At 45.8% G+C, this 12,851-nt stretch overlaps 1 protein-coding gene across 5 annotated transcripts in view; it reads left to right on the top strand.

Annotated features, from left to right (window-relative positions):
* ASIC1 (acid sensing ion channel subunit 1) overlaps nt 1-12,851 on the top strand; it is a 457,033-nt gene that overhangs the window by 70,861 nt on the left and 373,321 nt on the right. Inside the window, exon 2 of one of the 5 annotated variants that reach the window (XM_063952026.1) lies at nt 11,002-11,106. The exons of 3 other annotated variants lie outside the window; for them this stretch is intronic. In XM_063952026.1, the coding sequence (XP_063808096.1) occupies nt 11,030-11,106 (77 nt within the window). In that variant the 5' untranslated portion in view covers nt 11,002-11,029. Of the gene's footprint in view, nt 1-11,001; nt 11,148-12,851 lie in introns of those variants that run through there. One more of the 5 variants, XM_063952031.1, reaches the window with a different exon arrangement.

The following is a 12,851-nucleotide window of genomic DNA, read 5'->3' as shown; positions in this document are numbered from 1 at the left end:
GCGAGAGGCTGAGTGCTTCCATCCTCATGTGAAGCTGAACCACTAGCCATGAACATAGGCCAGGGCCTCAGCCGTTCCTTGCCACTCCGTGTGGTAAATGGCATATTGGCAAGTTTACGCTTCTCCTCCGACAATTTTATTTTAGGTTTTGGAGTCCTTTTTTTACTGATATTTGGTGTTTTGGATTTGACATGCTCTGTACTATGACATTGGGCATCGGCCTTGGCAGACGACGTTGCTGGCATTTCATCGTCTCGGCCATGACTAGTGGCAGCAGCTTCAGCACGAGGTGGAAGTGGATCTTGATCTTTCCCTAATTTTGGAACCTCAACATTTTTGTTCTCCATATTTTAATAGGCACAACTAAAAGGCACCTCAGGTAAACAATGGAGATGGATGGATTGGATACTAGTATACAATTATGGACGGGCTGCCGAGTGCCGACACAGAGGTAGCCACAGCCGTGAACTACCGCACTGTACTGTGTCTGCTGCTAATATAGACTGGTTGATAAAGAGATAGTATACTCGTAACTAGTATGTATGTATAAAGAAAGAAAAAAAAACCACGGTTAGGTGGTATATACAATTATGGACGGGCTGCCGAGTGCCGACACAGAGGTAGCCACAGCCGTGAACTACCGCACTGTACTGTGTCTGCTGCTAATATAGACTGGTTGATAAAGAGATAGTATACTCGTAACTAGTATGTATGTATGTATAAAGAAAGAAAAAAAAACCACGGTTAGGTGGTATATACAATTATGGACGGGCTGCCGAGTGCCGACACAGAGGTAGCCACAGCCGTGAACTACCGCACTGTACTGTGTCTGCTGCTAATATAGACTGGTTGATAAAGAGATAGTATACTCGTAACTAGTATGTATGTATAAAGAAAGAAAAAAAAACCACGGTTAGGTGGTATATACAATTATGGACGGGCTGCCGAGTGCCGACACAGAGGTAGCCACAGCCGTGAACTACCGCACTGTACTGTGTCTGCTGCTAATATAGACTGGTTGATAAAGAGATAGTATACTCGTAACTAGTATGTATGTATAAAGAAAGAAAAAAAAAACACGGTTAGGTGGTATATACAATTATGGACGGGCTGCCGAGTGCCGACACAGAGGTAGCCACAGCCATGAACTACCGCACTGTACTGTGTCTGCTGCTAATATAGACTGGTTGATAAAGAGATAGTATACTCGTAACTAGTATGTATGTATAAAGAAAAAAAAAAAAACCACGGTTAGGTGGTATATACAATTATGGACGGGCTGCCGAGTGCCGACACAGAGGTAGCCACAGCCGTGAACTACCGCACTGTACTGTGTCTGCTGCTAATATATAGACTGGTTGATAAAGAGATAGTATACTCGTAACTAGTATGTATGTATAAAGAAAGAAAAAAAAACCACGGTTAGGTGGTATATACAATTATGGACGGGCTGCCGAGTGCCGACACAGAGGTAGCCACAGCCGTGAACTACCGCACTGTACTGTGTCTGCTGCTAATATATAGACTGGTTGATAAAGAGATAGTATACTCGTAACTAGTATGTATGTATAAAGAAAGAAAAAAAAACCACGGTTAGGTGGTATATACAATTATGGACGGGCTGCCGAGTGCCGACACAGAGGTAGCCACAGCCGTGAACTACCGCACTGTACTGTGTCTGCTGCTAATATAGACTGGTTGATAAAGAGATAGTATACTCGTAACTAGTATGTATGTATAAAGAAAGAAAAAAAAACCACGGTTAGGTGGTATATACAATTATGGACGGGCTGCCGAGTGCCGACACAGAGGTAGCCACAGCCGTGAACTACCGCACTGTACTGTGTCTGCTGCTAATATAGACTGGTTGATAAAGAGATAGTATACTCGTAACTAGTATGTATGTATAAAGAAAGAAAAAAAAACCACGGTTAGGTGGTATATACAATTATGGACGGGCTGCCGAGTGCCGACACAGAGGTAGCCACAGCCGTGAACTACCGCACTGTACTGTGTCTGCTGCTAATATATAGACTGGTTGATAAAGAGATAGTATACTCGTAACTAGTATGTATGTATAAAGAAAGAAAAAAAAACCACGGTTAGGTGGTATATACAATTATGGACGGGCTGCCGAGTGCCGACACAGAGGTAGCCACAGCCGTGAACTACCGCACTGTACCGTGTCTGCTGCTAATATATAGACTGGTTGATAAAGAGATAGTATACTCGTAACTAGTATGTATGTATAAAGAAAGAAAAAAAAACCACGGTTAGGTGGTATATACAATTATGGACGGGCTGCCGAGTGCCGACACAGAGGTAGCCACAGCCGTGAACTACCGCACTGTACTGTGTCTGCTGCTAATATAGACTGGTTGATAAAGAGATAGTATACTCGTAACTAGTATGTATGTATAAAGAAAGAAAAAAAAACCACGGTTAGGTGGTATATACAATTATGGACGGGCTGCCGAGTGCCGACACAGAGGTAGCCACAGCCGTGAACTACCGCACTGTACTGTGTCTGCTGCTAATATAGACTGGTTGATAAAGAGATAGTATACTCGTAACTAGTATGTATGTATAAAGAAAGAAAAAAAAACCACGGTTAGGTGGTATATACAATTATGGACGGGCTGCCGAGTGCCGACACAGAGGTAGCCACAGCCGTGAACTACCGCACTGTACTGTGTCTGCTGCTAATATAGACTGGTTGATAAAGAGATAGTATACTCGTAACTAGTATGTATGTATAAAGAAAGAAAAAAAAAACACGGTTAGGTGGTATATACAATTATGGACGGGCTGCCGAGTGCCGACACAGAGGTAGCCACAGCCATGAACTACCGCACTGTACTGTGTCTGCTGCTAATATAGACTGGTTGATAAAGAGATAGTATACTACTAATATTTTATATACTGGTGGTCAGGTCACTGGTCACTAGTCACACTGGCAGTGGCACTCCTGCAGCAAAAGTGTGCACTGTTTAATTTTAATATAATATTATGTACTCCTGGCTCCTGCTATAACCTATAACTGGCACTGCAGTAGTGCTCCCCAGTCTCCCCCACAATTATAAGCTGTGTGAGCTGAGCAGTCAGACAGATATATAATATATATAGATGATGCAGCACACTGGCCTGAGCCTGAGCAGTGCACACAGATATGGTATGTGACTGACTGAGTCACTGTGTGTATCGCTTTTTTCAGGCAGAGAACGGATATATTAAATAAACTGCACTGTGTGTCTGGTGGTCACTCACTATATAATATATTATGTACTCCTGGCTCCTGCTATAACCTATAACTGGCACTGCAGTAGTGCTCCCCAGTCTCCCCCACAATTATAAGCTGTGTGAGCTGAGCAGTCAGACAGATATATATAATATTATATATAGATAATAGATGATGCAGCACACTGGCCTGAGCCTGAGCAGTGCACACAGATATGGTATGTGACTGAGTCACTGTGTGCTGTGTATCGCTTTTTTCAGGCAGAGAACGGATTATAAATAAAACTGGTGGTCACTATCAGCAAAACTCTGCACTGTACTGAGTACTCCTAATGCTCCCCAAAATTAGTAAATCAAGTGTCTCTCTAATCTATTCTAAACGGAGAGGACGCCAGCCACGTCCTCTCCCTATCAATCTCAATGCACGTGTGAAAAATGGCGGCGACGCCCGGCTCCTTATATAGAATCCGAGTCTCGCGATAGAATCCGAGCCTCGCGAGAATCCGACAGCGTCATGATGACGTTCGGGCGCGCTCGGGTTAACCGAGCAAGGCGGGAAGATCCGAGTCGCTCGGACCCGTGAAAAAAAACATGAAGTTCTGGCGGGTTCGGATTCAGAGAAACCGAACCCGCTCATCTCTAATAACTGGCACTGCAGTAGTGCTCCCCAGTCTCCCCCACAATTATAAGCTGTGTGAGCTGAGCAGTCAGACAGATATATAATATATATAGATGATGCAGCACACTGGCCTGAGCCTGAGCAGTGCACACAGATATGGTATGTGACTGACTGAGTCACTGTGTGTATCGCTTTTTTCAGGCAGAGAACGGATATATTAAATAAACTGCACTGTGTGTCTGGTGGTCACTCACTATATAATATATTATGTACTCCTGGCTCCTGCTATAACCTATAACTGGCACTGCAGTAGTGCTCCCCAGTCTCCCCCACAATTATAAGCTGTGTGAGCTGAGCAGTCAGACAGATATATATAATATTATATATAGATAATAGATGATGCAGCACACTGGCCTGAGCCTGAGCAGTGCACACAGATATGGTATGTGACTGAGTCACTGTGTGCTGTGTATCGCTTTTTTCAGGCAGAGAACGGATTATAATTAAAACTGGTGGTCACTATCAGCAAAACTCTGCACTGTACTGAGTACTCCTAATGCTCCCCAAAATTAGTAAATCAAGTGTCTCTCTAATCTATTCTAAACGGAGAGGACGCCAGCCACGTCCTCTCCCTATCAATCTCAATGCACGTGTGAAAAATGGCGGCGACGCGCGGCTCCTTATATAGAATCCGAGTCTCGCGATAGAATCCGAGCCTCGCGAGAATCCGACAGCGTCATGATGACGTTCGGGCGCGCTCGGGTTAACCGAGCAAGGCGGGAAGATCCGAGTCGCTCGGACCCGTGAAAAAAACATGAAGTTCTGGCGGGTTCGGATTCAGAGAAACCGAACCCGCTCATCTCTAGTACTAAACAGAGAAAATAGTGAATAAGTGAGCCAGTGGAGAAGTTGCCCATGGCAACCAATCAGCATTGAAGTAACATTTAGAATTTGCATATTATAAAATTATATGGAGCAGCTGATTGGGTGCCATGGGCAACTTCTCCATTGACTCACCTCTCCACTCTTTTCACTGCTTAGTACAGATATAGTCACGCTCATCGTGGCTACATCTTACCATGATCACACCTTGTTAGGCGTGAACGCGTCCATGTCTGGGGCGCATACGCATCTTAGACACGCACGTGCCCCATGCGCATGAATGGGAGTAGCAAATGCCGCAGCTCGGCACGGCTACGCGCGGGCGCTCCTATCCACGCAGGCAGTGCACGTTTAGCGCAGATGTAGTTGGACTGCCTGCAGAGTGTCTGCGGGGTCCTATCTCCCAGTCTTTACCCACTCAGATTCTAGGGTATCACAATTCTACTGTATTCAGAGAGATAGGGCGGGGGTGTGATTTCAACACCGCTCTCCATGGTGCAATGACACAACGATGATGAAGCAAATCACAGTAAATCATGTCATCGCACTCTATTTCACTGCAGAGGTAGGCTGGATGCAGGAGGATCTATGGGAGAGACGTTATTACGTCTCTCCCATAGAACAGCATAGACACTAGAGGTCAATTATGACCCCTAGTGTCTGTGCCACTATGCTGTGCGTCATCGCGCACCGCACAGCAAAGGTTCTCTCCATGAAGGGAAACTAGACCGTAGCGTCTAGTTTCCCTTCATGGAGAGGACCTTTGCTGTGCGCGATGACGTCATCGCGCACCGCACAAGAAAGGTCCTCTCCATGAAGGGAAACTAGACGCTACGCGTCTGGTTCCCTTCAAAGCGGGGGGCACTGTGGGGGGCACAGCGGGGCACTGCGGGGGGCACAGAGGCAGATCTTGCCATGGTGCGGCGCCCTCTGGAAGGCGCCGGCACCCACCGGAAGGCGGCGCCCAGAGCAAAAGTCCTGCTTGCCCGTGGCAAGATCCGCTACTGTCTAGGAGCATAGGCAAGCATGTGCTAGATAGCTCGCCTGTGCTGAAAGGGATTTTATTTCCGGATGTGGGCGCCATTCTACACTCCAAGTCTTCTGCATTGCCAGGCATTGGAGCAAGTCCAGAAATCTAGGTGAGCAGCAGAAGAGCCTAGCACCGTCCCTAGACATACATGTACACATTGGTCTACTTATACACCCATACCTCTCAACATTCCTTGTTACGGACTTGGGACTCCTGTGCCACGTTCGCCTGTAAAGAGGATGTAAAAAGGGGCATGGCTTCACGGAATTCCATGATCACAAGCCACGCCTCCTGTTCTCTTCACTAAGGGGGCATACCCTCAGTCTCCCTGCTTCCCATAAATAGATGCTGTGCACATTTCATCGCTACTCTGCTAAGCAGAGCAATGAGTGACAGGAGCCTCCCAACTGCCCTCCACTGAGGAACACTGTGGCCCATGGGTGGAACAGCAGGACAATGTCCAAAAAATAGGACTGTCCTGTGAAAATCGGGACAGTTGAGAGGTATGTACACTGAAATTGATATGTGGTTCAGGGCAGTGGCATGGGGGGGGTTTCTAAATATCTGGAGCCCCCCTATGCATATCCCTCTGGGCACAGATGTTAGAGGTGACTTCTAATGGTCTTACAAAGCAGTAGGGCAGGCATTCCCAACCACGGTCCTCAAGGCACACCAACAGTGCAGGTTTTAGTGATATCCAGGCTGCAGCACTGATGGTTAAATCAAAATAACTGAGCTACTAATTAAGTCACCTGTGCTGAAGCCTGGATATCACTAAAACCTGCACTGTTAGTGTGCCTTGAGGAGCGTGGTTGGGAATGCCTGCAGTAGGGGTACATTGTTACATTGGGTATATTGATACATAATGTATATTTCGTTTTTCCACAAATAAATATATATATTGTGGTGAGAGAGCTTGTGTCTCACCACAATTGCCCACATTCTGGTGGGATCAGCTCCCTTCAAGGGAGAAGAAAACAAGGCCTTCACATTCTGCACCTGTAGTGGATGTTTATAATTCCAGGCTTTCTAAATTGCACAGCTGCAGCTGGAGAAACAGAGGTCCAGGTTTTCTAGCTCACCCAGAGACAGCAGGAAGTCAGGTACAGGAGCGGGGTTTAAAAATCCCTCTTACCCACAATGCATTGTGCTGATGCCTGTTATACCCCTTTTACACTCGCACACCCGGGTCACTCCCGGGATGCTTCCCGGGATGCGTCCCAGGATGCATTCCCGGGACTGACCCCTTTCACACTGCACTAAGACCTGGGATCGACCCGGGACAGCCCCATTTACACTGATCCCGGGATATCCCTGCAAATGCATATGTATGTCATTAGAAATGGCCTTTTTCTGGCTCACATAGATGAGGTCACAGTAGTCAACAAAGGGAGGGGTGGTGCCTGCTCACACCATTGCTGCAGTCATGGCCGACGGAGTACCAGTGTGTATGCCTGAGCTCATGATTCTTTCTGCTTTGCAGATGTTTCATACAGCCAGTGACAGCATGATGCAGCTTGTCACACTGTGTAGTATACTGCACATATATTTTATGAGGAGGAGGAGGAGGGCGCAATTTATGGTGGATAGGGCTACTAGTCGCCGCCAATATTTGCGCAGGAGGAGAGCCCTCATATCATCCAGGATGAGTACCATCCTGAGCGTGAGTATGGGGTCTAACCGGTCATTTTGGTCCAGAGATCGCCGGCACGGAGAAGCCTTTATGAGGGGCGTTGAAGCTTACCAGGATGAGGAGTGGATGGCTAACTTCCGTGTGTCTCGTGCAACCTTTAACTACATCCTGGAATTACTTACCCCAGCACTTGACATGCAGACCACCAGGCTTAGGAGACCCATCGAGGCACGCAGGAGGCTAGCTATTGCATTGTGGTGGTATGCTACCCCAGGAGAGTACCGCTCAGTCTCATGCTTGTTCGGTGTTTTGCGATCTCCACCTGCTGTGTCATAGTCCACCAGGTGACTAAAGCAATTGTATCTACCTTATACAAGCGCTTCATATCTCTACCACAAGGACAGCGCTTACAGGATACCATCAAAGGATTTGTGAAGCGAGGTTATCCGCAGTGTGGAGGAGCGATTGATGGGACACACATCCCCATTATTGCCCCACGTGACAACCATGCTGACTATTTTAATAGGAAGGGCTGGCACTCCATCATATTACAGGCTGTTGTGGACCACAAATATTGGTAAGTGTTTATTTTTGGGGTGGTGGGATGAGTTGCATGTGTGAGTTTTACATTCTAACTTTTTTAAATTTTACTGTTCTTTAGTTTCCTAGATGTGTTTATTGGCTGGCCAGGCCGATCTCATGACTCCTGAGTTCTTGCCAATTCTGACCTGTACAACATCGTAGAGGAGAAGCAGGGAGGCTGGCTGTACCCCAAAGAGTGTGCAAAGATTGTGAATGGGGTGGAGATCCCTGTCCACATCATCGGGGATGCTGCATACCCTTTACGCCCCTGGATTATGAAAGGCTACACCCAACAGGTCCAGTTAACCCCAGAGCAATAAACCTATACTCACACCCTGAGTTCAGCAAGGATAGTGGTTGAGAACGCCTTTGGCAGGTTAAAAGGAAGATGGCATTGTTTGATGAAGCGCAATGATGTGGACCTAAAGAATATGCCTAATGTAGTAGCTGCGTGCTGTATACTGCACAACATCTGTGAACTGAAAAATGAGGTATTCCTTCCTGAGTGGACTGTGCTGGACCCTGAGGTTATGAACCCACATGTGGAAGGTGCTTTGTTTGGGACTGCCTCAAACTCCGCTGCAGAACAAATACGCCACACTATTACGTCCAACCTTGCAGCACTGGTACAATAGTGTTTAAGAATCAGCACAACATGTTTGGTGAATTACATTTTTTTTATTTTGTATTCCACCTTTGATCTTTGGTTTCAATATTTATGATTTTCAAAAAAAACACATTGCCAGCAACTGTGTATATATGGAGAAACAATGTAGAAAACACTGAAAACATGGTCTACTGTTACGCACAAGTGGGAATGTTATGCATAGATTTGCAATCAAGTTTTGATTGGCATAAAAATAAAAATAAAACACTGGTAGGCTTGTAGATACAACACCATAAACCACAGTGTCCCTGCAGTATATTATTACTGTGTAAAAAATAAATAAAGAGTGCTTTAATGTAGACACTATACAAAACAGAACAAAAATTAAAGAATGCACAAACAGTTGTGCATAAACACTGACCACACTGGTTATTTAACAACAAATAACAACAATAAGAAATTCACTGTGTTTCACTGCAAATTGCGCAATACAGTAAACTCTGTGCTTTGCGCGCTAGATGGTGCAGTATTTGGGGCATAGTATGGGCCAGGATTAAATGATGAAAAACCCTGCTCAGGGTATTGTGAGTTGTGGTGTTGGATTGGTGCTCTTGAGGTATTACTCATACGCTCATAGAACGCCATGTTCATTTGGTGCAATTCCCTGTGCCGGTCATACTGCTCTCTACTCATGCGTTCCTGCATTGTCATGACTTGGGAAAGAAATGCATCATGCATTTGGCGTTCTGCCTCTAGAAACCTGTCGAGCCTTGCATCCTCCTGTGCGGACATTGTTGCGTCCATCTCTCGGAGTTGGTCGACAAGGACATTTGACATGGCTTTAGCCACTTGCTCCGCTCTGCTCAGTTTCTTCCTTCTAGGCGGTACGGTGTAAACTGTGAAGAGAAGAAATACAAAATGAGCGTATATAAAAATAGCAGCGTTAGCAAACATGTGTTTGTGGCATTAATCCACCTACACACTAGCTACTCTGCAACATTGAACTATTTATAAAAATGCAAAGCCCCCCTGGGTGGGGGCAGAAATTGCAAAGCGTGCCACCGTGCCAGCAGCGTGATGAGCGCAGTGATCCTGCAAGGGGCTCATTTGCGCTCGCCACGCTGCCGCCACACTGGCCACTCATACTACACACATAACCGGATGATTAACAATTGTGGATTTGTGCTATGAGTGTTAATTTCTAAACATGTACTTACTGTTTTTCTGTAAAGTTGGGGTGACGGTGACGGCACTTTGTACAGTCCCACTGTCACTGGTCTGAGCATCCACGACGTCTTCAATGGTTGCAGTTATGCTGTCGTCGTTTCTGGATGTGTTTATGGACGGCTGGGAGGATGTATCGCTGTCCTCAGGTGTGTCGTCAATTAACAACGGTGATGACGGACAGACGTCACTGCTTGTCTGTGTCTCTTCTGGAGTGCCTTCTGTAGCTGTGTACTGTGAACTGGAAGACAGACTCACCGGACTGCATATAGCTGTGTTTCCAAAGATATTGGCGCAGATGTCATAGTACTGCCAGTCGATACGGCCAACACCGCTCTTTTTCCTGTTGTTGTCATGCACCTTCAGGAACTGCTTTTTAAGAGTTTTCATTTTGTTTAACACTTGCTGCTGTGTGCGGATGATTCCTCTGGCTTCCAGCATCTTGGAGATGTTTTTATAAATCACTGCATCTTTAACTGTGCCTGTGATCTGCCTCATTATTTCCTCCTCTCCCCTAATGCTCAGCAACTCTCTAACCTCCTGGTCTGTCCAGGTCGCCATGCTGCCTTCCTCACACGCATCCAGGACACTCCCCAGGGCTCTGGAAGATGACATCATCTTTTCTGAGCCCATGAAAGCTCCAATCGGAGGCCTTTTAACAGTCCCGGGTAGTGAATCCCGGAACGGGCCCTTTCACACTACCCAGCTTCCCGGGACGGTCCCGGATTCAACCCTGGTCGAGACCTGGGTTGAAATCCCGGGATGCTCGACCCCGGAAATTGTCCCTGTACCCTTTCACACTGACAAAAAACCCGGGATGATGCGCGTTCACGTGCAATATCCCGGGATTTTCATGCGAGTGTAAAAGGGGTATTAGTAGACCAGTGAGCAGAGCTGAGTGTATAGCGCCAGGGACTGTGGACATTGTCCGTGCCAGGAGTTTATGGTATGTGTAGCTGCAAGCCACTGCAGCAGAATGACTTTTGAGCACGGGAAGTGCTAGGACCTTCTTTGTTTGTCTGTTTATTTTCTCTATATACCTGTGTGACCAGGTATGCTGTGCTACAGTGTCTGATGCCAGTAAAGACACTGTGGTTATAACTGGAAAACTTGTGTTACAATATATTTGTTTTAACATTTCACTTACTTCATTTAACTTTTTTTCTTTTTAATTTAACTTTTTAAAGATAAAGGAAAGCTGTGTCCCAGGATTCGATGAAAGGCTGCTGGGATGAGGCACAGGTGTATGGCTGGTATTGCCTGTATTGTGAGCAGTACAATCTGTGGCTGAGGTAAATTACAAGGTGGAAGAGAGAAATGAAGCAGATAAAATGTACGTATTGTTCAAGCACAATATATGAACAATTGTGAGGTACATTATCTCTGTAAATCTCTGGCATGGAAGATAAACATCCTATAATAGCAACCTTGGTGAAAGATATTGTTATCTCTGATGATACAGGATGTTTGATAGTGAGAGAATTGGGATATATTTCATAGCTGTATTTATGTACGCCTCTTGTATTAAAGTAGTTATTTTTTTACAGACATTTTACTGACAAACTGAAAGAAGTTATAAGGTGAATTTAAAATGTACAGTTTATTCAAACCACTCCCACCCGCAGGCGCAATATTATAAGGCAACACACAGGTTATATATTGAAATCACTTCATTCACTGTCTTAGGGGTATACTTATTATTTATCGGATTTGAGACCAGAAACTATGATCCACCCAGATGTATTAAAATTTACCTGCATGTACCGAGTCCTAACCCCTTCAGGAGCTGTGTGCAGTACTATGTGCATGCATGATCTGCTGACCACACATGTGCTAGAGGTGAGTGCTGGGGAGTGATCCTACAGATCCCTATCCCTACTGGGGCCAAGCTTGGTAAATTTGGCTAAAAAGAATCCCACGATATCTGCTGCAGTTGTAGCTTTGGGATCAGTATGAAATACCTACAATCAAAATCCCGACAACAATTGACCTACGGTCAATCGCGACAAGATCAAAATACCAACATTTGAAATACAGACAAGGACAAAATGCCAACAGGTCAAAAAGTTGACAAGAGTTTTTCATTGTTTTTTTTTGTGTATGTCGACATGTACACCGTATAAGTGTACCGTGTCCCCTCGCATGGCTCGCTCGGGCACGGCGCCTCGCTGCACTCTGCACACTATTATATTCCCCCTTCAGGTCAACTGGGATGGTAAAGTATGAACATGTCAGTTTCAATGAAAACCCATGTCGACATTTTGACCTGTCGACACTTTAAATGTCGGCATTATGACCTTGTCTGTATTTTACATATCGGTATTTTGACCGTCAGTCAATGGTTGACGGTAGTTTGACCTTTGGGATTTTGATTGTAGGTAAATTGACTACATCCTGTAGCTACACAAATATGGGGGATACTTATTATTTGCAGGTACTACTAGAAAACAGGAATATCCCGCAAATGGTAATTGATAAATAAGCCCCTTATTCTCTAGTGTTGCAGCCATTGGTGTTTCTATAATGGGTGCAGCATGTGCGGTGCACACGGGCCCCTAAGTCCAGGGGGGCCCACACCGCACACATTGCACCCATTTCTCCTATACTTACCTTTCCGGAGTCAATCGCTGACCGTGTGGGCCCCCTGCTCTCCCGTAGCCGTCGTGCTGCTGCTAGCGCACTGACCACTGCATGCGCAGGACTCCGAAATAAAAAGAGGCGCGCCGGCCATTTTACGGAGTCCTGCGCATGCGCTGTAGACTCTGGCACTGTGCCAGAGTCTCTAGTGGTCAGTGCGCTAGCAGCAGCACGACGGGTACAGGAGAGGAGAGGGCCCACACAAGGAGTCTGCACACGGGTCACCTCCTCTCTAGAGACGCCCCTGGTTGCAGCTTAACCAATGGGTAAATTGTTTCATCCTACCAATCAGTCTAGAAACACGCAAGTGTAAGTGCAGATGTTGGTTATAAAAAGTGATAAGACAACTTAAACCTTAATATATTTAAATTCCAGCATCTGGCTACTGGCTTAGCATATA

The sequence above is a fragment of the Pseudophryne corroboree genome, chromosome 2 (assembly GCF_028390025.1).
Source record: "Pseudophryne corroboree isolate aPseCor3 chromosome 2, aPseCor3.hap2, whole genome shotgun sequence".
Taxonomy (NCBI): Eukaryota; Metazoa; Chordata; class Amphibia; order Anura; family Myobatrachidae; genus Pseudophryne; species Pseudophryne corroboree.
The sequence above is the reverse complement of the archived record's forward strand: the minus strand, read 5'-3'. Positions and strand labels throughout refer to the sequence as shown.